Source organism: Aphelocoma coerulescens, chromosome 24 (assembly GCF_041296385.1).
Source record: "Aphelocoma coerulescens isolate FSJ_1873_10779 chromosome 24, UR_Acoe_1.0, whole genome shotgun sequence".
NCBI classification, from domain to species: domain Eukaryota; kingdom Metazoa; phylum Chordata; class Aves; order Passeriformes; family Corvidae; genus Aphelocoma; species Aphelocoma coerulescens.
In genome coordinates, this window is record NC_091037.1 from 1358716 (window position 1) to 1382399 (window position 23684).

Below are 23684 nucleotides of genomic sequence, written 5' to 3' on the forward strand. Positions count from 1 at the left end.
CACCTACAGGTCAGAAAGACCCTGGCCAGGTGAAGACCCTTCCCCTGAGCAGGGCTAGAACTTGGCTGGGGTGGCGTAACTTGTACGGGAATTAATAACCCAGCGTGGGAGAGGGGCTGTACTCGGAAAGTTATTAACGCTGAATTTCTGTGTGTAAATAATGGCATGAAAAGTCTGCTGGGGGGTGCTGGGTTTGTGACACACCACCGAGCACCCAGGCCTGGGCTCTTCTGAAATCAATAATCAACGTCTCCATGAAGTATTTCGCTATTGGTTTGTTGCACACCAGGTAACAAATCCAATTCTGGGGACAAACAGTGCAAATCTGCTCATCTGAGGTGTCAGGGACTCCCAGGTCACAGCCCCCCTCCACACCAGCATAGCTCTCAGCAAGGTGCCTTTATTTACAACACAGGTGAGAGAAAATGAAAACAAGCAGCCAGGAACAGCCCGGGAATGTGGCTGGCACATCACAGGTTGTAAAGCCATAAAGATGCTCTACAAAAAACTGGTCAAGCCTTTGATTTGAGGCTGGGTAAATACTGTAAGGGGATTGATTTGGGGCTGGTTAGATGCCGTTACAGCTCCGTGGGTTCCAGTTTTGGGGGCTGGAACTAAGGGGAACAGAGGGGAGCACTGGGATAACGAGCGTGGGAATGTGAACAGGAGGGGGAGCTGCTGAATCCAAGCGGAAAACTCCTCAGCCCCCAGAGCCTCCCAAAGCTGCAAGAGATGGATGTGAAAACCACCCCGGCTGTCCCTAACAAACAGCACACATTGCCCAGCTCTAACACTGTCCATCTAACGTAGAAAAGGGATTCCAGGTACGTCTGTTGTGCCAGCTGAGCCCTCACTGCTCAGTCCTCCTTTTCAGGATGTCAGGGAATAAAAACAGGGCAACACAAAGGCACGTTGTGGTTTCTAAGGTGCAAGAGTGCATCTGCTCAAACACCTCCCAGCCCTCCGTTCAGTCAGCTGTCCTGGCACTTTCGTCTTCCAGAGAAGCCTCGCTCGCATTCCACAGGTGAGAAGATGGAGAGGAAAGTTCTTTGTTCATGGGGCAAGTTCCTCCTGCTTTGCTTCACTGGAGGGAATTCACAGCTCATGTGAAGTCACCCTGTTTCCATGCAAGACTTTCAGGTTGAGCAGACGTACCGCACGGGCAGCGTGGGGCGTCTGTAATCCAGCTTTGTTCTAACACCCCAAATTACAAGCTTTCACCAGCTGCTTTGGAAGTACCTGAGAAGAAAGATTATAAGAAAAACAAACATCCATTACTCAGGGTTATTGTCAAAAACCAAAATAACAGAGGCAACTGCTGACCTCAGAAACTGTGGGTAAAATTTATGCTGACACGTTTAGGCAAAGCCAGGGAATATGGAAACAGTTCCAGTCTTCCTGTAGCAATTTTAAAACAATAAAGGTTAAAGTAATCAAAAAGTAGATACAAAACTGACAAAGGGGAAGTAATTCATTCCTCTTCATCCACAGAGCAGGAATACCATGGAAAGCAGCAACAATGGCTTTCCTACAAATGCTCCTCAACACCAGGATGGAGAAATCTCTTGCATATTTACGAGGCTGTGATGATTCAGGGATTGTTCAGCTGTCTCTGAAGGATCCTCAACAGCAAATCATGACTGTGGCCTCAGTTCTGACTGTGAATAGCAGGAAAATACCCAAGGGAATCTGTCCTGGAGAGCCCACAGGAACACTGAGACATTAATTAGAGAAGGTTTGGATGGGTACCTGCATTGTGCACACCAGCAAAGACCTTTAGTCTTCCAATGGAATGGGTTCCTTTTCTTCCCTCAGCTTCAGACTCTCCTTTTCTTTACTGTTATAAAAAGGGGAGAAAAGAGAGAGAAAAAAAGCCCAAATCAGTGTCATGCTGAGCAGCAGGGTGTCCTGAGTCACACACAGCACACCCAAGGTGAGATGGTGAGTGTGCCACACGTGTGGTGAGCACAGCTCAGGGGACAGGGTGGTCACCTGCCAGCCACCACCACGGCAGCTGGGTCCTTCTCTGAGTGAGGAGCCACTGAGAGAGGCAAGAGCCAAATGAGGACTCCAGAGCTTGTCCATCCTGGGGCTCTGTTCTGCCTGCACGCAGCCAATTATGGCTAATTGGGTTGGCAGTTTTGCATTGTAGATGCTCCGTGCAGGGTCCACGCCGATAATTCAGAAAGGCCGTGGAGATAAAGTTGACAAGCTCTCCCAGGAGCCTCTCCCTCCCTCCCTCCCATGTCCTTACAGCTCAGTGTCTGCCACCTCGATCCTCTTGTCTCGCGCTTTCCTGCGATGCTGCCGACAGATAATCACAGCTGTCACCACGATGATCATCAGGCCAGAGGCCGATCCGATGGCCATGGCCAGGAAATGGATTTCTGAGAAAGTCACTGCGTGGGGAGAGACAGAGGAGTGAACCAGAGGGACACCCAGGAGGAACGAGGCTGGGATCCTGTATCTGTGAATAAAACCTTTCCTCAGTCTCCTCTTTTTCCCCTCATGCTTTCTACTTACAACCCCTTTTCTCCCATAGTTTTCCCGAGTGTGGAGGAAGGGCACTCTGGTTAAATCCACACGGCCTCAGGGGGAGTTTCTTGGCCTCTCACCTCTCTGCACAACCCGGAGTCGCACCTCCCCGATGGTGCCATAGACATCTGGCCGGTTTGTCACCTGGCAGGTGAAGGTCCCGTTGTCAGTGGGCTGCAGGTTCCAGATGATGATGGAAACATCGTTACGCTCGATGTTCCCATCCCAGGTGACTCGCTCTTTAAACCTTCCAGAGGGGGGCTTGTAGGGCTCCTTCAGGTAGCGAAATACCTACAAAAATCACAGAAATGTCCAATGGCCTGGGTTGGAAGGGACCTGGAAGATTTCTGAAGTCACATCAGGTGCAGGATGTCACCTAAGACAGGGCTCAGCTGTGGTGTCAGCAGGTCCAGCTTCATCAAGCCACAAATATTTTAACCCTGATCACCAAAAACTAAACATGAGAGGGTGCTTTTTAGGCAGGGTCTATAAACAGAACTCGGATTATTCACTACAAGTGACAAAGGCCCAAATGTACTTGCGGGTTTTGGGTGTGTCCATACCCACTCCCTGCTCACCCAGTGCTGGGTGTTGGGGCAAGGGTGAACCCCTGGAATGGAGCACAAAGATCTCACTCACCGGCTCGTGAGAGCTCAGGTCCTCGGGCTGGAAGTTCCAGCTCACTAGCAGCTGATCGCTCACGGGGCTGCTGCTGGAAAAGGTGCATTTCAGCCGCTGGTTGGTCCCGTTCACGGCAACCACCTCCTTGGCAGTGTGAACTTCCACTGCTGCCGCCAGCCACAGCGCTGCAGGGCAAACAGAGGGCTCAGAGGGGGGAAATCGCTGTTTGGAGTGAGCTCATCACTGCTCCTTATCAGCTTTAGTTCTTTGGGAGCCTTATGTGCGCTGGCAATGGATAACCTGAGTGTGTCAGGCGCATTCCAAGGGGGGTGGTCCTGCAGATTTATTCAGAAAAAACCTTCTCAAACTGGACTGAAACCCACTCAATAACTGCTGTTTCCCGTGCTAGAACTTCCCTTTATACAGTTTATACTCAGCCTCATGCACACCACTGTGAAACTGCTCTTACTGATGGATCCAGAGCCAGTTTTAGAGGATTTATGGCCCAGCTGGGCAGCTGCAGGTAAATTCAGTCAGGCTGAGGAATTCTAGAGGAAATCCTCAAGGTAAATGTGGATTTGTTTATCCAAGAAACATCCTCACAACCACCACAGCTGCTGCTTTAAAAATGAGTGAGCATCGCTCACTTGATACTCCCCTGGAAGACGGACAACCAGCAGGAGGGAGAGCAAGGAAAAGAAAGGGGGAAGATGAAAAATAAGAAAAATTAGTGGTTTGCTAGTGAAGGAAAAAGAAAATATCACCATCCTGTCACCTTAGGAAGTTAACTCACCCCAGTGTGATTCAAGCCAAAAAAAAGCTTATCTAGGGTTGTAAAACATAACTTCATAATAAAGACGTATTTGGAAGTAGTTTATGACTAAAATACTTCCTTCCAAATAATTCCTTATCTCAAAGGGGAAAATATTTGGAATGCCGAAACACTGAGGGTATTCACACGTGGGAAACTTCATTGGCAGGGATCACATTGCTCATACAATGACTCGGTGCCAAATCTTTTCGTTTTAAACTCCTTGAAAAGAACTAAGTGAGAAATAAGTGTAAAATACTTTTTCTCAAGGCAGATTACATCGTGCTGATGCATTTGGGAAAGGAGGATGTGTTATTCTTAAAATCCGGGTGTTTTGATATAAAGCACTGAAAATTCAAGTGAGTTTCGTGTCCGTCTGGAACCTTTGCTGTGGAAAGGATCTGAACCCAGGGCTCTTGGACAATCCCTGATTGTTTAGGAACAAAGGTAGGGGAAAAAAAAAAAAAAGAAAAAAGGGCTGGGAGTAAAGTTCAGATTCCTGGCAGGAGAGAAAAAGACGTTGAAAACCGAGCTGAGGAGGAGATCAGAGAAGGAAATCGGTGTTCTTCCGCTGGAATACGCCTAAACCTGTCGGGGAAGAAACTCAACCGCTTCGTGCCATTTCCAGCGAACCCCGCACAGAAAGAATCGCAGCAAGGACGGGGGGAAAGCCTCTGCCTTAGGGATAATTTAAGGGATCAGAAGAGGGGGGTGAGGGCGGCAGCACGGCCAGACAGGGACAGGTTTCCTTACCTCGGAGCTGCACCCCAAGGACGAGCGCAGCGCCCAGCCAGGTGCGGCCGCGCATCGGGGAGAAAAGTCCGGGGCTGCACAGACAAATCCGCTTCGGGCTCTCGGTGACCGGGTGGAAGATGAGTTTCTCAAAGTCTTCCCAGCACAACAGGGCAGATTCCTTGCCCCCAGCTCGGCCTGTGAGGGCAGGTGAGCGCTCCCTGCCGAGGTGTGCCCAGCCCCGCTCGCTTCTGCCCATAAAGCAGCGAGATTCCCAAAGTAAGATTAATTTCTTCTCCCTCCCATATTCCCCTGCTCTTTTGTGTTGCAATCATTCCTCCTCCCAGCTGCCACCTGAAACCACTCCCCTCTCGTGGGAGGTAAAAGAAAAATTGCCTGGAGGTGTTCATAGGTGGCTCGGAGGAACGCGCGCCATTTGTTCGGCAAAAAACCTGCAAACAATCCCCAAAAGAGCAGCCCAAAACTGACAGTCCGCGGCCGCAGTGCGAGCACTCATCCAGAGGATGGAAACGTCCCACCAAACCACAAATACCTACCCTAAAATAATCTGAACATTCAAGGATTGGGAGCCTGGTTCTCTTGGGAAAGTGGAAAACGGGTCAGCCTGGGCGCATTCCAGGCACAGCTGGGGAAACCCTGCGGTGTTCCACAAGGGAGAAATTCCGTAGAACACGAAATATTCTGCTGGAGGCACGAGGCAGTTGTGAGAGCATGAAATCAATCTGAGCCCGTGTGTTGGCAAAATGAGGAAGTCTGCATTTGAGGGCCATAAATCACTGGCTGTGACAGTGTTTGTGTCTGGTTCACGATCCCGTGCCAAGAAGCCGTCCCAGGTTATCGGTGTCAGCTGTAGCTGGTGCTGGTTTCCTTTGCAAGGGTGCCAGGGCAGGGTTGGGGATGGTGCCCGAACCTCTGGGTGTTTGGAGGGGCTCCCTTCAGGGATATGGCAGTGGAAAAACAGCACTGAGGCCATCAGCTCTGTGCATTGTCCCCCAAACAGAACAGGGAATCCTGTGTCTGCTACCACATCCCTGCTAACAGCTCCGACACACCAAGGATCTCCATTTCCCTGGGAATAATCTGGGCCTGTGTTAGCCCGTCATCACTGCATCTCCCCGGATTTCCACTCAGTTACTATTCCAAAATACCACCTCCCTTTCTTTCTTTATTTATCAGTCTGGGGCTTTGTTCAGGTTGTGTTTAAAGTACCTGCAAGCCGATCTGCTGCCAGCTCCTGATCCTGTTTCTGCACAGGGCTGGGAACAGCCGCTGTTCCCACCTTTGCCTGCAGACTTTTGCTAATCTCCATCTTCTTTCAAAACATGTGGACTCCAACTTTTAAGAGAAGACCACGTCCCTGGCACACTCACCAATAACCTAAATTCTCCGACGTTCCATTTGGAAACATAAATAAGGAAAAGAAAGCTCTGACGGCCAAAGAGAGCACCCCAGTAGAGGAAACGGGGCACAACAACGTCCCCGTTGTCCATGCCACCTGGAATGCCCCTGTCCCGGTCCCACGGCGGGTCTGTGCCCGCCCCAAGCCCGAGCTGGGAGGGACCGTGCCCTGCGTGCGGCGCTGGCCGGGCCAGGAGCCCCCTCTAGTGGGGCCGAGCCACTTCCCCGTGGGAGCGCCCGGGCCGGAGAGTCTCCCAAAAATGCTGCTGGGATGCCTCCGGGTGGGCCCGTGGGGAGGGGGCTGAGCGCAGGGCCGGGCAGGGAGCGATGTCCCGGCCTGGCGCGCCCGGGCTCCGTTCAGGGGCTCCTGTGCTGAGCTCCGTGTGGTGCTTCTGGTTCCTTTATTCCAGACTTCCAGTGCCTGAAACGGACCTGCAGGGAAGCTGGACAGGAGCTCTTGATCAGAAACTGTGGAATAGGACAAGGAGGAATGGTATAGAAGTGGCAGAGGGCAGGGTTAGATGGGATACAGGGAAGGAATTCCTCCCTGTGAGGGAGGTGAGGCCCTGGCACAGGGTGCCCAGAGCAGCTTGGCCCCATCCCTGGCAGCGTCTGAGGCCGGGTTGGACGGGGCTTGGAGCACCCTGGGATGGTGGAAGGTGTCCCTGCCCATGGCAGGGCTGGAATGGGATGATCTTTAAGGACCCTTCCAACCCAAACCATCCTGTGATTCCAAGTGAAGTCATTTGCCACAGCTGGAACTTCACAAACTCTCACTTTGAGAAGCTGTTGGGAAGGTCCTGCTGGCGAACCTGATTCTGGCTCATTTCTCTGTCCCGCTGCTCCCAAGGCAGCTCCTGAGCCCTGCAGAGCTGGTGCAGAGCAGAGCAGCCACCCCTCGCTGGCAGTGACGTCCCATGAAGACATTTTGAGCCTCCGCACTTCCTGACCTGGGCTTATTTCACGTGTCTGGGTCTGCCTTGGCCGCTCTGGAAACAGTGAGTCCCCCAGCGCTGCCCGGCTCGTTAGCAATTCTGGGAAAAAAAAAATCCTGGGCCTCTTTCTTGAAAAGCCACCGTGTTCTTTCCTGCCACAGCCACGCCAGTCTGATGTGGTGGAGAGGAGCAGGAGGAGGAGGAGGAACACGAGGATGAGGCTGGAGCGGTCCCTGCCCCTTCTGGGGCTCCTGCTGTGTGCAGGTGAGTCCCCAAATTGCAGGCAGCAGCGCTGGAGCTCGCTGCACTGCGAATTGAGAGGTGCCGCGGTCTTAAAAGTTTGGTTTTATCCTTTATCCGTGCACTTTTCTTAAAGCATTTCCGTGATCCTGGGTTAAGAACTGCAGACTCGGTGGGATATCAAGGGTGTGGTGGCAATTTCAATACCTGAGCAGTTTGAATGCTGTTTTAGGATGAAGTGCAGAGTGCCTGTAAAGGCTTTAAAGAAGCCAGTAATGAGGAGAGATAAGCTCGCTAGGTTCATTAAGAGTTGTTACAATAAGACTACAGCTACTCTGCCAATGTGCTGCAAATACCAACGCCTAGTTTATCATGGCCTGTTCTGGTTTCAGATTTAAATTCATCTACGTAAAATAAAAAAGCAGCAGGTCACCTTCTCTCCAGCCAAGTCCGCTGTCTGTGGAATTCAAATCTACAATTATTTACTTGCGTTACTTTTTGTAAAAAGACAAATGTCTTTAAAGGAAATGGCAGGTCTGATTCACACCTCCTAAAATCTGTTTCGTTAATGCTCCAGAGCCTTCCATGGAGCAAGTTGTTTCCTACAAGGCAGAAGAATCACACAGATAAACTTTCCCAGCATTACACCAACGTCAGGGTCCCGCTCCCCAGCGAGTTCCCTTGCTGAGGACAGAGCCTCTGACCAAGGTTTTCCAGCCGTGTTTGCTCCATGATAATAAAGCAGAATTTCGGGGTGCACAGAGTGCAATAACAACCCTTTTTCTTGGGTTGAGCTGGGTCGGGAAATGATTCAAGTTTCCATTCTGCGTTAGGCTGCGTTAAAAATGGCTTCCAACTTCAGAACAACATCCTGTCTCACCACCAGAATATTTCTAATGCTTTCAGCCTGAATGGGGGACTATGAACACCTCTTTCAAGCAGCTGAGTTCAGAAAGGATGTCCTGGGAGTAGGAAATCATATCATAGCAGAAGCTCAATTACTTAATAATTCTTATTCTTTTTTTTTGCAGTTGGCACCGCAGCTCAGCAGGGTAAGTGTGTTTTACCACCATCCTTAGCTATTTAGCATGTTAAAAATCCCAAATTTGCCTCCAAAGTGAGAACTGAGAGTCAAAAAGAAATATTTGAATTTTGCAAATATTGCAGGGTACGAAAAATTCACTGTTCATTAATTGACAGGGATCTTACTGATTGGAGAAATTGGTCACTAATTATTATCAGTGTTGGACATTTCCAACAGCACCAAGTGGTGAGGCAGTTGTGAGATGATTTTTTAACACTCCTTATTTTCTGTTTTGCAGATGAAGAACAGGAGGGTAAGTGAATTTTATCAGCATTCTTAACTGTTTAGTGTAGTATAAAAACTGCAGCTGACTAAAAAAGAGGTAGAAATATTTGAGGTTTCCCCTTAGTTTCCTTTCTCATTGGTCTGTCTTCCCAAGGGGAATTCCTGGTGGAGATTTCTGGCACCACGGTGACGATCACGTGTCCCTTGGAGGACGAGGGCATCAAGTGGGACCCATCTGGGAGAAGAGGGGACATCGAGGAGAGGAAGTTCATTATGAAGGACCATGACAGCACTCCTGCCAACCTGAGCTGTTCCTTGGGAAATAAGAAGCGTAAGCTGTACCTGAATGCCAGAGGTGAGTGCAGACTCTTCAGCCTGCACATTCCAGTGGCAGGTTTTGGGATCTGAGAGTTCATTTTCAGTGCTGGGGTGGGTAAATGTGGTGCTGCCAAGCCCCTTCCTGCTCTGTGTGGGCATTAAGAGTCTGAGAGCAGATTTTTGGCAGAAGGAATCTCCCCTTTCCTTTCAGTTTGCCCTTTTCCCCTTCCCACCTGCCTGTAGCCCTGTGCCAGCACCCAGGTGAGCGAGGCCAGGGCTTTCTCTGGCTCTGAGCATCTCCCCCTCCCCTCATGCCCCGGCAGTGTGTGCCAACTGCGAGGAGCTGGATGCCCTGACCGTGGCAGGGATCATCACTGCAGACCTTCTCATCACACTGGGGGTGCTGATCCTGGTCTATTACTTCAGCAAAGGCAGGAAGGGACGAGCCAGTGCTGGTGGGGACAGTCGGCCACGAGGTGAGAGCCATTCCAGACCCCCCTGCTCCCCGTGACATCCGCTGAGCACCCAGTGAATCCCTCGTCCCCACTGCGTGACCTGACGGAGCATCCTCTGCTCTCCACGAGCTTCCAAACAATGCTCCTGCTTCCCACGTGTTCTCCAGGCTGCCTTTGTGCAGGGACGGGAATGGCTGCTGTGCCAAAGGCTCCCTGCACACAGGAACCCATTTCCCAGGCTCTTGTGCTGGAGCCAACCCTCCAGCTCCTGGCAGCAGCTGCATCTTCAATAGCTCCGAATAAAGCCATGGGAGCTGACCCATGGTGTGCCTGGCCCTGGGATCATCCTGGAAGTCCCTCGTGACAGGAATCCCCAAGGATTCCCCCTCTCTGTGCCTCTGTTTCAGGTCCGAAGATGCAGCGCCCTCCCCCTGTCCCAAACCCGGACTATGAGGTGAGGACTATCCCTGGGCTTTCCATCCCTGCTGCCTGGGGAGGGATAGCCAGGGCTGGGACTGGGGCTGATAGCCAGGGCTGGGACTGGGGCTGATAGCCAGGTCATCTATCCTTGAGGAAGCATCCAGTCAAGCGCCAAGTTTTCCTGGCAGTGGAGGAAAAAAGTGGTGAAGGTGCAGCCCCTTTTCCTGGTGCTGCCACAGGGATGTATTTGGGAGCAGAACTGCAGCTTCCCCTGCGCTGCCCCTGCTCTGTTGTGCTTTTCTCCACATTTTGTGTGGGCTCAGGTAAGGATTCCTGAACCAGGATCTCTGCTGTTCCCACAGCCCATCCGGAAAGGCCAGCGGGAGGTGTATGCAGGCCTGGAATCCAGGGGCTTCTGAAATCCCCGGGGATGACCGGCTGGAAGCCAGCAGCACTGGGGCTGAACGCTTCTGCCCAGCTTGTTCCCAGCTCTCTGCAGCTCTGCTGAGGCCCTGGCATTTTGGGATAAGCCACAGGACAGGGACACGCTGTCACACCCTGGGGTGTGCTTGGGTTTGCCATCAGGGAACAGAAATGAGCACATTGGCAAGAGGAGTTTTCCTTCTCATTAAAGGACTGCAGCCTCACTGGTGGTTCCTGGTCTCCTTTCCCCCTCACACTTCTCTCTGCTCCAGTTGGTTTTCCCTCCAATTTAATTTCTGCCCTCAGTGGCTCCGCTTGCTCCCGTGGGGCTGAGAGTGGGTCCTTCTCAGAGGGATTTGCCTCTGACCTCGTCCTGCTCTCACCTTCACAGCCTGACCTTCATTTGCAGCCAAAGGAGCAGAGGCAGGCAGTAAAACCCCCCAAACAGCCCAGCAGCAGCGGCACAGGTTAAGAAGGGCCCCTGGGTTGCTTTGATGCCTGCGAAGGTTTCAGGTCGAACCCCGGCTGAGCCACCCCCGTTTGTTCCTGAGCAGAGCAGCGGCTCTGAGCAGAGGAAGCAGCAGCAGAGCCGGGCTGGGGGCGGTTCAGCCCTGGGGAGGTGAACACCAGCAGCTCCGGGCCAGAGCCGCAGGATGCGGTTCAGAGGCACAGCTGGGTTTATTCACCACAACAGGACCTACACCCCGAGCAGGGAGATGGCAAGATACACACAGCACTAACCCCCAGCAGCTCCAAAACCACTCAGGGCCACGTTCTCACCTGCTGCAAACCAGCACTGCTGCAGGGCCGCCTGCTCGGCCCAGCCGTGCAGGACATTCCCACCCTGGAGTGGGGTGGGAGAAGCTTGGACCGCTCTGGGTGTACGAAGCCTAAATTTTGCTTCAAAAAACCTAAATTTTGCTACACCCCAGTGCTTCTACCACCATTTTTGGGGTACAGCAATGTACAAGTTTGCCCCAGTGTTTGCCCCAGCCAGTACCATCCCACACATTCCTTGTCGCAGCAGGCTCAGCCCTCACCCAGTGACAGCCTCTGTGCTTACCTGCACCAAAGGAATACTTCTTTGTCCTTCCAAGGGTGAGGTGATGCTGACTGGCCCTGTCTGGTGTCAGTGTCCCATTTTGGGGACTCAGACCACATGAGCTGTTTCTGCTCAGGGCTGGGGAGTGGAGACCTGGCCTGGCCAGTGACCAGATCCCACCCCAAGTGCACCTTCCCAGCCACCAGATCCCATCCTGTGGGCGTCTTCCCCAGGACCTCGACACAAACGGATGGAGCAGGGAGGCTGTGGGACAGGCTCATCTTTAATGACAGGAATACAGAAGTGCAAGAGGTCATGGAATGAGCACAGTGCTACAGGCAGCCCATCCTAGAGGGGCCTCCAAGCAAAACCAGCATGCTGGTGAAGGCAGTCACAGAGTGTCAGAGTCTTCCCACTTCACTTGCGGGCGCGGGCAGGAGCCAGCCGGCTGTACTGCTCATCCTCCCGCTCTCCAAGGGGCTGGGAGGGGAAAAAAAGGGGACATGAGCCAAAATTGTGCCTGCCCAGCCCTGGGAGGGGGAGCTGGATCAGCCTTTGGGAAGATTCTCTGCACACTGAGGTGCTGCAGGTGTCCCCACACACACACACACACACACAGAGTGGTGCTGAAGGTGCCCCCACACTGACCTGGTAGAGCTCGTTGGCAATCAGGTTCTGCCTGTCAGAAGCTGAAGGAAGAAAGAAGGTCAGGGTCAAGGATCGGGGGAGCCATGGGCAATGTGGGGAACATTTACAAACAAACCCAAGAGCTGGCTGCGGCCCCGGGGCACCACACACGGCCCCCAGAGGTGCCCAGGCGCAGCCCTCGGGGCTCTCCCATCCCTCACCTCGTGACGTGTGTCCCCTGTCGTGGCCAGTGATGCAGTACACGGCCACTGCCAGGAACAGCGTGGCCACGACGTCCGCGATGACGATGCCCGAGATGGTGGGAGCGTCCACTTCGATGCAGTTCTGGCACACTGGAAGCCCAAAAGGACACGGACACTGAGAGCAGGGGCACATCCAGAGTGCTCAGCCAGCTCTGCCAGTCCAGGCCCCAGCCCCAGGCCAACAGAGACCAGTTGGGTTTGCCGTGTGAGCCAGGGCAGTGGCACAAGCTGCCGCGTGTCCCCCACACCCAGTGCAGGGCCAGAGAGGCAGGTTATGGCACTAAATAAGGCCGCAAAGCTGCCACGGTGACACCACAGGCAGAGGAACCTGCAGCAAACTGGTGGAGACACCCCCAGACAAGCGGAAATTCCCTCAAGATTTTGCTTGGGTGAAAACTCCAAGCAGTTCTGGCTCTAGAAAAGCAGGTGTGCAACACTTACTCCGATAGTGCACCTGGAGGCTTTTCCTTTGGCCTCCTGTCTCACACACGTAGAGACCTCTGGGATCGTCATAAGCTGAGCTCAGGTCCAGCTGTGCTTCGTTTCCCACAGGATTCCCATCTTTCCACCATGTGATGTTTTTGTTGCCTTGGCCTCGCACACATTCCAAGAAGACCCTTCCACTGAATTCCTTCACGAATATCTCCTGCCCTGTGAAAGGAAAAGAGAGCAGGGAGCTTCACCTCTGAGTTACCGACAGCGGTGCAGAGCTCGGAGCTCCTTATGGGGATGAAGCACCACATCAGGCTGTCCCAAAAACAACTCTGGGAAAAGCAGACTCTCCCATCCTTGTTGCACTGACTCCTTTTCCCCCATCGACATTCCAAACCTCATTCTCTGGCGGAAAACCTCATCGAGCCGCGGGGCTCCCTGTCAGCACCCCCTCCCAGCATCTCCAGGAACGAGTGTCCGGCCGCTGACCCCACACCTGCGGACTCACCTCGGACGCCCCAGCTGGCCACGGCCAGGCTGGCCAGCAGTGCCCAGGCACTCGGGACCTTCCCCGTCATGGTGGCACAGCGGTGCCAGCTCTGTCCCCGCTCGCAGGACGTGCGGAGAGCTGCTCGCCGCAAGGCACCGCCCGCCCGGGGCTGCGTCGGGTACCGGATGCTGGGGGCCGATCCTCGCTCCCCCGGCAGCTGGGGATGGATGAGGGGCTCGGCGCCTGCCTCCTCACCCCAGCGCAGCCTGCAGCCCGTGCGAGGGTTCTGAGGACGTGAGGGGCTGAGGTTGGGATCCCCTCTGCAGCCGTGGGCTTCCAGCAGCCAGGGACCCCCAGGAGTCAAGGTGCCCCAAGTCCCTGCACAGCCACAGAACCCAGCAGCATCCACAGCTCCTGCAGCATCCAGGGAGCCGCCCCCCCAGCACCCGTGCAGCTCCCCCAGCATCCAGAGACCCCTGCAGAGCTGGGGAGCCCCCAGTATTTCCATGTCCCTCCCCAGTCACTGCCCCCCTACAGTCACAGACTCCCAGCCACAGACCTCCAGCACCCACTGGTGTGCCCCCCGCAGCCACAGCTCACGCCACCCACAGACCCCTGCAGCAGCCCCCCGGCATCTCCGTGTCCCCACAGCCGCGGACCCCGAGCCCGCCATCTCGGGGTGTCATGGCGCAGCCTCGAACCCGCGGCCCCGCGATCGAGCTCCGCCCCGCGGCCCCGTGTCCCTCGCGGCCGCCGTAGGGTGCGCGGCCATGGCGGGCAGAGCGGGGCGGGCGGGCTCGCTGGTGGCGGCCGTGCTGGAGCACTCGGGCCAGCTGGACAAGGAGCACCTGGGGGCCCACGTCGGGCGCCTCTCCCGCCGCGTCGAGGAGCTCAAGGTAAGGCACGGGAATGGAGGGGGCGTGGGGAGAGACGCGGGACCGGCGCTGCGGCGGAGCCGCTCAGGACCGGGGTGTCCAGCGCTGGGTGAGCTCGGGGTGCCCAGCCCTGGTTCATCCCGGGATGTCCAGTCCTGGGTCAGAGGGTGCCCAGCCCTGGGTCAGGGGGTGCCCATCCCTGGTTCATCCCGGGATGCCCAGCCCTGGGTCAGGGCGTGCCCAGCGCTGGTTCATCCCGGGATGCCCAGCCCTGGGTCAGCTCGGGGTGCCTAGCCCTGGTTCGTCCCGGGATGTCCAGCCCGGCGTCAGGGCGTGCCCAGCCCTGGTTCATCCCGGGATGCCCAGCCCTGGGTCAGGGAGTGCCCAGCCCTGGTTCATCCCGGGATGCCCAGCCCTGGGTTAGCTCGGGGTGCCCAGCCCTGGGTCAGGGGGTGCCCATCCCTGGTTCATCCCGGGATGCCCAGCCCTGGGTCAGGGAGTGCCCAGCCCTGGTTCATCCCGGGATGTCCAGTCCTGGGTCAGGGGGTGCCCAGCCCTGGTTCATCCCGGGATATCCAGCCCTGGGTCAGGGGGTGCCCAGCGCTGGTTCATCCCGGGATGCCCAGCCCTGGGTCAGGGAGTGCCCAGCCCTGGTTCATCCCGGGATGCCCAGCCCTGGGTCAGGGGGTGCCCAGCCCTGGTTCATCCCGGGATGCCCAGCCCTGTCGGGCTCGCTTGCTCTGCTCCCGGCGCTCCTGTGCTGCTCCCCGCGGGGTGACGCTGTCGCGCTGCTCGCTGTCCGTAGGAAGAGGTCTGGACCATGATGAACAGCAAATACAGCGAGTTCCTGCCCAGCGTGCAGAACAGAGAGGACCTGGTGGCAGAGGTGGAGGGGCTGTGCATGGACATCGACCTGCTCAAGGCGGCCATTGAGAACGAGGTGACGCTGGGGGGGACATTCCGCTCCATTTCATCCCAAATCTGTAGCCCCACCCCGGCACGGAGTGTTGGGATTGGTTTGGGGGAGGAGGGCGCAGCCCCAAATGTGCCACAGCTCAAGGAGTGTCCGGACAACCCTTTCATGAAGGGATTTTGGGGTGAGTGGCAGGACTCGATGATCCTGGGGGTCCCTTCCAGCTCAGGAGATTCTGTGATTCTGTGACTGAGATGCCTGGGTGGTCCTAAAGAATGCCTTGAGGTGGCACCAGGGTGTACATTAAGAGCTGTCATTAAGGGATCGTCACTCCTGTGTAGGTAGAGAAGTGTGTCACAGTGTCCTTCAGAGAGAAGGACCAGCCTTGGCTGTGGCAGGGGTTGTGACACAGGAATAAAAAGGATGGAGTCTTTTTTTCCTTCTCACCAAATTATTCTGTCAACAGATAAATTATAAATGAAATTTAAAGTAAGAGAAAAATGTGTGTGCTAACAAATGCTGCCAACGAACTGAAAAATGTTGTTATTTTAGGTCCAGCAAGATCTAAATGTCGCTGTTACTGAGTTCACAGAGCTGAAGCAGCAGCTGGAGAGGGACTCAGTGGTCTTGAGTGTCCTGAAAAAGCTTCAGGAGGTGAGGAGGGGGAGCAAAAAATCCTGCTCCCCAGTCTCAGATATTATTCTGGGCTTCCCTTTGGAATAAGTGGCTGTAGCCTACAAATTGTAGTGTAGGAGCAGAGCTGCAGTGACACCTGCGTGTGTTTGGCCCTTGCAGTTTGATACAGCTGTGAAAGAGTTCAGCACTGCCCTGCTGGAAGAGAGGTACATGCGAGCAGCTCAGCGGCTGGAAAAGGTAACAGTGACCCCTTGGCAATGTAGATCCATGCACTGAGTAAGTTGCAGAGGATGCTTTTCCCTGGCAGAGGCAGCGCTTGCCTGAGCTGTGTTTGCTCTCCCCCACCAGGCACGGAGCAGCCTCAGGAACGTGGAATCCCACAGGGGCTTTGAGCTGAGGATCCCGAAGGCCCTGCGCAAGGAGCTCACGGTGCAGGAGCAGAGCATCATCTACCAGCTCGGGAAGGAGTGGCAGAAGCTGATTGTGTGGAAGCTTCCCCATTCCAAAGGTGCTCACAGGTTTTCCTCCCTGTTCTTTCACTCTTTTCGCCCCACTGAAGTGCCTGCTTTCACCTGCCAGGTGGGCCATGCACAGAAACTGTTGGGCTGAGGGGGTTGAACGAGCTCTTGCTCTGGGAGATCTTCGCTTCAGCTGACTGCAGTGGCTTCTGCTGGGGCACTGTGACAGCCCTCGGTCTGTCTGGTCTGTGTGCAGGGAGCAGCAGCCTGGAGGCCGTCGTGCTCTCGGAGCTGCACTTCCCCGCGGTGCCGCCGCAGGGTGAGGACACTGCTGTCCCAGCCGTCGCTGCCGTGCTGCAGGCCTTGGCTGTCATGGGAGAGCTGCACTACAAGCTCAAAGAGTTTGGTAAGACTGACCCCAGAAACAGCCCCAGTAGCTCAGGTGGATAGCTCAGGCTTGTTTTAACATGGATAGTGAGATCCACTTCACTCCAGCAGGACGCTGGAAAATGTCTCTCTCCTGGCTTGTGTTTCCTGCTGGGGTGAATGCTGGGGCTCTTATCAATAGGAGAATATTTATCTCAGTATTTACCTGGAATTATGTATCCTTTCCTGACAATTCAGTGTACTTTTGATCTGTGACTATGTGGTTTCATAGTTTGATGCTTAAAGAGCCTTACCTTATTAGTAATTCCCTGATAGAACTGCTCGAGGGGGTGTTCCTTCTACTCCTTGCAGTCTCTAAATCCAGAATAGTCAGGGTTGGACCTCGCTGGAGCAATCTGCTGTTGGAAAACCGCTGTTTTTCCCTTTCTTCAGGCCAGTTGTTGATGGAATACATCCTGAAGCCGCTGATCTCCTACCCATCTCTGGAGCCAGTCACAGAGGAACAGCCAGATGTGTTCATCCTGAGGTTTAGGTCCCAGGAGCCTGCCTTGGATGAGTTCTCTCCTATAAAGGTGTTTGACAAGATCAAGCTGATTTTTGAAGTTCTGCACAAATACCTGCTAAGTAGGTAGTTCCTCTCTTTTGGAATTAGTTATGATCAGTACCTTGTTCCTTTAATGAGAGTTTTTTAGAGTATCTGATTGTTAATCAGCATTATGTGCAAGGAAAATTAAGGAGGAAAGGCCTTTGAACTGATGGAGGGTCTGGTCCGGGAAGCAGCTGTATTAAAATCCATTTTTCTTCTCTGGGATGCAGATGTGCCTCTGGAGGAGCCTGGGAAAGGTGGAAAGGACGGCAGAGTCACCCTGGCAGAGCTGCTGGGGGAGCTCATCTGGGAGGAGCTCTCAAACTGCCTCATTCACAGCTGCCTGGTGCACTCCCTCCCAACCAGCAGCAGCCAGCTGGAGCAGTACAAAGAGGTGGGTCCCAAAAAACCCCTCAGGCTTGAACACAGAGCCCAGGCACTCCCGTGTGATGTCATTCCAGTGGTTAATGCCCTCCAAAGCCTCCTTCATCCTTCGCTTTGGCTTTGATACCCAATTTTAACTTTGTTCTGTGCTTTTAGGAGCCTGTGCTAACATAGAACACATCTGCTCTCCTCAGGTGATCGAATCCACAAAGGAATTTGAGAAAGCCCTGAAGGAGATGCACTTCTTGAAGCAAGACAAGACTGCCTTGCTGAAATACGCCTGCAACGTCAACTTCCACTTTGCCAACAAGAAGTGCCAGGATTTGATCAAGGCAGCCAGGAAGCTGATGACCTCAGAAATACACAACACTGTAAAGGTGACTGGGGATGCCTCAGACAGCTTTTCCATCTGGAAAACAATCTCTAAGTATTTTTTAATAGTGCTGCAGTCTTGTGTTTATCGTGAGTCTTAAATCTCTGCCATTCAGTGCTTTTTAATTTTGCAGATTCTCCTTTCTGAGCTCTAAATTCTGTTACCCTTCTCTCTTGTTTTCCCTTAGATCACACCCGATTCCAGCGCAGCCCTACCGGAGCTCCCTGCTCCTTGGTCAGGAGACCACCCAAAAACGCAGGGACCCTCCAACCTCCTGGACAGTGGGACTGTGAATTTGGGCAGTGAGAGCAGTCTGAGCCAGTCCACCCTGTCCCTGCCCACCTGCCGCATCAGCTCCTCGGTGCAGCAGCTCATGGAGCTGGCTTATAACACAATGGAGGAGGCCAAAACCAGCACAAAGTTCTGGTACTGTTGCCTTCCCCTCCCTCCCAGAAATGAAACTCGAGATAGTTTTAGTAAGGAGGTGCATCTTTATTTGAAGGCCTCCAAGGGCAGTTGTGGAGAAGGTTCACACGTGGAGGGGCAGGGACAGTGTCCCCTTTGTTCTGGGGCTTCACATATCTCCCTTCACACTGAACCTCGAGGTCACCACAGCCTTTGTGAGCTTTCCAGAGTGTTGACAGTGCTGCCATTGATCCTGACAATCTCCTCTTTGTGCCAGTGCTTCACTGCTCATAAAACCTTGTTCTGGGGCAGGTTGAGGGTTAGCTGTGAACAAGACATTAATGGCAGGCTGACATGAGCCCTCTTTCCCTTGTAGCTGTCTGCAGCTCTGCAACTGCGTCCGGGACATCTTCCACGTCTTCTGTGAGGTCGTGCCCAAATACCACAGGTGAGTGTGTCCATGTTTCCTGTTCTGAGGGGCAATAATGCTGTTGGAACAGTCCCACTTGTCCACTACAGCCAGGGGCTCCATCAGGAGAAATCAACTGTTCAATCTGTGATTAAACCTTACCTGTGCAAAGCCAGTGCTCGAGAGCTTCTGCATTGTCAATCTTACAGTGAAGGGCATGGGTGAAGTTCTCACACAGCTTTATTTGTTTCCAGCCATGTAACTTTGACCCCAGGTCTGATGCACAGATTTTTCATGATGTTTTGTCTGCAAAAAAAGAGCAGCAATGGAGGTGGAAAGGTCACAATCCTGTTAGACAACTTCTCTCCTTTTTCCTCCCCGTAACTTTGCTGTAACAAAATATATTCCTGTTTGAAAGTCCACGGCTGGAAACAGTGTGGGGTAACACAGGGTTCAAATGCCTCGGTGCCATTTCTTCTCCTGCCAGTTCCTGTGGGGATGTGAGAAGTTAAATGTTTTAACTCTGATGTCAATCAGGCCTTGCCTAGGGCAGACATGACCATTTTTCTAACGGAACCAGCTCTAAATAAACCCATTTCTTCCTTTTGCCTTCATGTTGGGCCAGGGAGAACCTGCAGAAGCTGCCCCAGCTGGCTGCCATCCACTACAACAACTGCATGTACATCGTCCACCACCTGCTCACCCTGGGCCACCAGTTCCGCTACCTCACCGGCGCCGTGCTGAGCGACTGCGGAGGCACCTTCGTGGACATGGTGCCTGACTTCAGGAAGCTGGGTAACTTCCCACCTTTCCCTCTTGACACTTGCTCATGGGTCACGTGGGAATTAACCCTGGCAGATGGTTTCATGCAGGTGTGGCTGCTCACTCAGTGCGAGCAGCGGATTGGTATTTTTGGACAGGTGGCATTTTCCAATTTAGGAAGTTTTGGCTCTTTGAAACCCGTATCTCCTTGTCCTGAACTGAGTCCCAAGAGCAGTTTGGTGTCCTGCCAGATGTAGCACTGTGTTTTGGGGTCTGCTGCTCAGTCCTTTGATATTTTCATTCGTTATCCTATAGAAATGAATTCTGAGATGAGTTTGTGTGAGCTAACAGGAGTCATCCACAGTTCATTCTGCTACTCTGCTGCTTTTTCCAGCAGTGTTGTAGCAATGCAAGCTGCACAAGAGCTCACTGGTTAAACTGGCTCTGGGAGATTGTTTGGAGACTGGAAATTTGATTAAAAATAAAACATTATAGCAAGTTCATTATTCAGCACTTAACAGTCATAAATAGGCAGAGCAAATTTAATAATTGCTTCATTGCTTCTCTCTGCTTGTTTTGCTCCTAAAGGGATGGAGTGTTTTCTGGCTCAGATGCAAGTGCAGAAGCGAGGAGTCCTGGACAGGCTCTGGAGTGCCAGGAATTTTTCCAATATGGATGATGATGAGAATTACCGTGCAGCAAATAAATCCATAAAGCAGGTAAGGAAGGCAGAGAAAGAACACCCCAGTGCCTGCAGGTATCGTGGGGAGGGTGCACTGTGTAATCCCAGTCCTGAGAGCTGTGGGACTGCTATTTTCTGCCATGATGCTTCGGGGTTTTTTGTCCTGGGCTGTGTCTTTAGCAGGATTGCTCTGCTGTTTCTCCCTGTTTGTACTCACCTGATCCCCTGGGGCCTGCCCCAGTGTTGTTCCTGGTGTCACACTCAGCTCTTGCCTTGCAGGTGCTGCATCAGCTGAGGGGGCTGGGCACGGTGTGGCAGGATGTGCTCCCTGTGCACGTGTACTGCAAGGCCATGGGGACCTTACTGAACACAGCCCTGGCAGAGATTGTCACCAGGATTACTGCCCTGGAGGTAACAGCCACAGGGGGTGCTGGGGACAGCATTTGTCACCTCCAGAAACTCTCCCCACAATCACATTTCAGGGGAAGGGTTCACTCAGACAGAAATTATAATGGTGTGTCCGTGGGAAATACTCAGAGTCCAAATTTTCCATCTCACTCAGCACTCCAAAATTAAACTTCACTTCCCCTCTGTTCATGTTTTCCCCTTTCCAGGATATCTCTGCAGAGGGTGCAGACAGGCTGTACTCACTCTGCAAGATCATGGTGGATGAGGGACCCCAAGTTTTCACCCCTCTGCTTGAAGAGGACAAAAATAAGAAGTACCAGGAGGAAGTTCCTGTCTATGTGCAGAAGTGGATGACATTCAGGGAGCTGATGATCATCCTGCGGGCCAACCTCCAGGAGATCGTGGATCGGTGGGTGTTCTCCTTTCCAGCTGGTTCTCCAGACCTGTGCCAGGGAGTTGGGGTTCAGAGGAGAGGCAGAAACTGCTAGCAAGGGTCAGGATCAGCTCCTGGTTGAGGCTGGGTCTTCACAGCCCATTTAAAATTTGCTCATGTATTTCTTTTCTGAAGAAAAAAGCAAAATGGTAAAAAACCAGGTGCCATGCAAAGCACAGTCTGTGCATCCCCTTGGCTTCTCCAAGTTCAGGAATACTTCACAGGGAGCAGCCTGGCATTTTGCCTGCTGCTGTCCTTCCACACCAGTGCTTTTTTCTTGCTCCTTCTGCCTTGCATTGGGGAATTCATCTGCATTATCCATAAGGATTTGCATCGTTACTTCGTTACTTTAGTTGGCATGAGTTGTCAGCAGCTGGGCATTCCCTGCTCCCAGCTGCCTCCCAGAGAGCTCTGAAGGGCAGAACACCCTGTCTCCAGCAGGTAAAGCCAGGAAGGAACAGGGAAAGCAGCTCCTGCCCTGGGCCCTGCTCTTGGAAACATCTAAGTCACCAAAGCTTCCCAACTCTACTTCCACCAGTGCATAAACCACTTTTTTGTGTTGTTAAGGAGGCAAATGGGAGTTTTGCTGGCAGGCTCTAGTCTTATTTAGGAGAAGGAAAAGGTTCTGAGTGCAAAAATCACCTCCCACCTTTGTGTACCTGGCTAAACAATTCTGGACTCACGCACCTGGATTGCTGACGCTGGCACAGGTCTTTGGAGGCTCGTTTGAGGTGCCATTTCTGGGCAGGTGGGTGAAATAAAGCTCTCCCTGTCTCCCCTCCAGGTGGGCAGATGGGAAGGGGCCTCTGGCAGAGCAGTTCTCAGCAGCTGAGGTGAAGAGTCTGATCCGAGCCTTGTTCCAGAACACAGAGAGGAGAGCGGCAGCACTGGCCAAGATCAAGTGACTCCAGTTTACACGTGCACCTGCACCTCGTGGTGCTGCAGAGCAAACCAACACTTCCAAACACGTTTTTGGTTGCACCTTTCTTATTTGTACTGGTCTGGAATACTTGGGAATTGGGGAAGCGCTCCCTGGAGCTCGGCTGGGGGGAAGGAGCATTTCCTGGCTCAGTGTTTGTGTAACCTCATCTCAGGCTGGGCTCAGGGCGCTGCAGGGGCGTTCCCAGTGCTCAGCTGGGACTCTTCTATGCAGTTCTGTGTCAGGGGACCTGCAGCCCCTCTGTGACCTCCTCTGTCCCTCAAACCACACATGGAAGCCACAGACTGGGAGAGCTTTGGATGTCTTTCCAAACTTTCCCATCTCAGGTTCCCCTGAGGAGCAGACCTTAAGGGGGAGATGGTGTAGGGAGGGATGTGGGGAAGAGAGATCCTGTGCTGAATGAACCATTGATCAGATCAGAGGGATTCTCACAAGGAGGAAAATTCTCTTATTTCTCATGGAAAATGTCTTCAAACTGACTTAGAACTTCTCAATCCCACTTTCCCAACTGTAGAAGCCATTTCAGCTCCTTCCTTTATGTTTTTGTTGGGTGTGAACTGGGTAACTGTGGTGTCTTTCTGGTGTTACATTTTCTGTCCTTAAAGAATAATGAGAGAAATAATTAGAGAATAATGAAAAACCAGTATAAAAAGGGAATGAAAGGTACACTCACAGCATTGTCTCTTAAGTCACAAAAGGCTCTGTTTGATCCTTCCTGCCCTGTCGGGCTTAGAAGATTTTCAGTCAGAGTTAAATATTTTAATCTGTTGTCTCCTGTTGTCTCCTTGTCCTTGGCACTTTTGTTCCAAGTGTTTGTGCAGGGGCTGAGGCTTTCCTGTCACCCCAGTCCTCGCAGAACCCCTCTGGTTTTGTTTTTCCCTCTCCAAGTGTTCCCAGAACACTGGCATCTCGTGGGGTCCCCAGCCCCCTTACACACGGCCAAAAAACATCTATTTTGAAAAACACTTCTCCCCTGTAGATTGTTCACAGAATTGTAATTTCCTACTTTCTTTAATAAACTATTTCTACTGAGCACATCTGGGAGTCTCTTTGGGTTACAGTGACACAGGAGGAGCCAGTCCTGGGCTGTTTGGCACTTGTGGGGAGGGCACAGTGTTGGTCTGTGGAGTCTGTCCTTGCCTGATTTCTAGTGGATCTAATAAAAGAAAGAAAAAAGGAAACAAAAATAGGAATCAGTACCATGAAAGAGGCTCAGCCAAGGGGGCCTAGTCAGGCAGATCATGGAATCACAGCCCGGTTTGGGTCCGTAAAGCTCATCCAGTGCCACCCCCTGCCAGGTGCCACCACCCCAGGTTGCTCCGAGCCCTGTCCAACCTGGCCTGGAGCACTTCCAGGGAGCATCCAAACCTCAGGGCAGCCTGTGCCTCACCAAGGGCCTTAAGAAGTTAATGCTCTTTCCCCCTCCATTTCCAAACAGTTCATTTGTCATTTGTCAGCTGAGCCTTTGCCCTTGCAAGTTGCTGAGGACCAAATCCCAGAGAGGGAAAAGGGAAAGGCTTTTCAGGAGGCTGGATGGAATTCCTGCTTTGCTGTACCCCCCGTCCCCGCACTGAAACCAGAGCCCTTGACCGCAGGGGAGTCACCCCGGGGTGGCACTCGGAGCACTTTGGCACCGGGGTGACCCCGAGACGGAGCAGAGCCCGGCTGTGCCCCCGGGCTGGCCCCACATCGCAGCCCAGACAGGCAGCTCCGGATGAAGTCCCAGCTGATGTCACCGGGGCTGCAGGGCGGCCAGGTCCCTGCAGCATCCCCGTCTGCAGGGGCTGGACTGCTCTGCCCAGCCCCTTCCTCTTCAGAGCCAAAAACCCAACAGAAATCCACCCCCGCCTCCGGAGTTTTCAGCGATTTCTCCGGCACTGACTGGCCCCAGGGGCACCAGGGAAAATACAACAATCCTTACTGAGAAGGCTGAGGAGGAAACCCAGATGTGTGACAGTCCT

General features: G+C 53.3%; 4 protein-coding genes across 4 annotated transcripts; 2 read left to right on the plus strand and 2 right to left on the minus strand.

The window, feature by feature from the left end:
• Positions 1-384: 384 nt before the first annotated feature.
• Positions 385-5041, minus strand: MPZL2 (myelin protein zero like 2). Its single transcript, XM_068994889.1, has 6 exons — positions 4721-5041; positions 3175-3341; positions 2616-2826; positions 2255-2399; positions 1750-1837; positions 385-1239 (listed from the first exon to the last, which is right to left on the minus strand). The coding sequence occupies exons 1-5, from the start codon at positions 4956-4958 to the stop codon at positions 1777-1779; spliced, it is 822 nt and encodes a 273-aa protein (XP_068850990.1). The 5' UTR covers positions 4959-5041; the 3' UTR covers positions 385-1239; positions 1750-1776.
• Positions 5042-7077: 2036 nt separating this feature from the next.
• Positions 7078-10442, plus strand: CD3E (CD3 epsilon subunit of T-cell receptor complex). Its single transcript, XM_068994723.1, has 8 exons — positions 7078-7116; positions 7215-7317; positions 8325-8345; positions 8616-8630; positions 8757-8957; positions 9244-9396; positions 9783-9829; positions 10158-10442. The coding sequence occupies exons 2-8, from the start codon at positions 7269-7271 to the stop codon at positions 10212-10214; spliced, it is 543 nt and encodes a 180-aa protein (XP_068850824.1). The 5' UTR covers positions 7078-7116; positions 7215-7268; the 3' UTR covers positions 10215-10442.
• A 1083-nt stretch (positions 10443-11525) lies between these two features.
• On the minus strand, positions 11526-13772 carry LOC138098312 (T-cell surface glycoprotein CD3 gamma chain-like). The gene is made up of 6 exons (XM_068994774.1): positions 13732-13772; positions 13091-13358; positions 12592-12801; positions 12109-12240; positions 11909-11949; positions 11526-11740 (listed from the first exon to the last, which is right to left on the minus strand). Exons 1-6 carry the CDS (start codon positions 13756-13758, stop codon positions 11678-11680), a joined length of 741 nt encoding a protein of 246 aa, XP_068850875.1. The 5' UTR covers positions 13759-13772; the 3' UTR covers positions 11526-11677.
• A 61-nt stretch (positions 13773-13833) lies between these two features.
• ZW10 (zw10 kinetochore protein) lies at positions 13834-22760 on the plus strand. Its single transcript, XM_068994835.1, has 16 exons — positions 13834-13968; positions 14753-14887; positions 15413-15514; positions 15656-15733; positions 15845-16004; positions 16211-16360; positions 16774-16965; positions 17158-17321; positions 17506-17688; positions 17872-18110; positions 18466-18537; positions 19124-19293; positions 19849-19979; positions 20222-20353; positions 20557-20759; positions 21568-22760. Exons 1-16 carry the CDS (start codon positions 13843-13845, stop codon positions 21686-21688), a joined length of 2358 nt encoding a protein of 785 aa, XP_068850936.1. The 5' UTR covers positions 13834-13842; the 3' UTR covers positions 21689-22760.
• The last annotated feature ends 924 nt before the right edge of the window (positions 22761-23684 follow it).

What these genes read in the sequence shown, in the direction of transcription:
- CD3E (XM_068994723.1), top strand. Translation starts at nt 7,269, where the DNA reads ATGAGGCTGGAGCGGTCCCTGCCCCTTCTGGGGCTCCTGCTGTGTGCA. An exon ending in GGGGCTCCTGCTGTGTGCAG is followed by an intron (nt 7,318 to 8,324) that starts GTGAGTCCCCAA and finishes TTTTTTTTGCAG; the next exon opens with TTGGCACCGCAGCTCAGCAG. An exon ending in GCTGTACCTGAATGCCAGAG is followed by an intron (nt 8,958 to 9,243) that starts GTGAGTGCAGAC and finishes ATGCCCCGGCAG; the next exon opens with TGTGTGCCAACTGCGAGGAG.
- MPZL2 (XM_068994889.1), bottom strand. Translation starts at nt 4,958, where the DNA reads ATGGGCAGAAGCGAGCGGGGCTGGGCACACCTCGGCAGGGAGCGCTCA. An exon ending in ACCTGAGCTCTCACGAGCCG is followed by an intron (nt 2,827 to 3,174) that starts GTGAGTGAGATC and finishes TGATTTTTGTAG; the next exon opens with GTATTTCGCTACCTGAAGGA. An exon ending in GAGGTGGCAGACACTGAGCT is followed by an intron (nt 1,838 to 2,254) that starts GTAAGGACATGG and finishes TTTTTATAACAG; the next exon opens with TAAAGAAAAGGAGAGTCTGA.
- LOC138098312 (XM_068994774.1), bottom strand. Translation starts at nt 13,758, where the DNA reads ATGACACCCCGAGATGGCGGGCTCGGG. An exon ending in CCCGAGATGGCGGGCTCGGG is followed by an intron (nt 13,359 to 13,731) that starts GTCCGCGGCTGT and finishes TCACGTCCTCAG; the next exon opens with AACCCTCGCACGGGCTGCAG. An exon ending in TTGCCAACGAGCTCTACCAG is followed by an intron (nt 11,741 to 11,908) that starts GTCAGTGTGGGG and finishes TTCCCCTCCCAG; the next exon opens with CCCCTTGGAGAGCGGGAGGA.
- ZW10 (XM_068994835.1), top strand. Translation starts at nt 13,843, where the DNA reads ATGGCGGGCAGAGCGGGGCGGGCGGGCTCGCTGGTGGCGGCCGTGCTG. An exon ending in CTACAAGCTCAAAGAGTTTG is followed by an intron (nt 16,361 to 16,773) that starts GTAAGACTGACC and finishes CCCTTTCTTCAG; the next exon opens with GCCAGTTGTTGATGGAATAC. An exon ending in TCTGCACAAATACCTGCTAA is followed by an intron (nt 16,966 to 17,157) that starts GTAGGTAGTTCC and finishes TCTGGGATGCAG; the next exon opens with ATGTGCCTCTGGAGGAGCCT.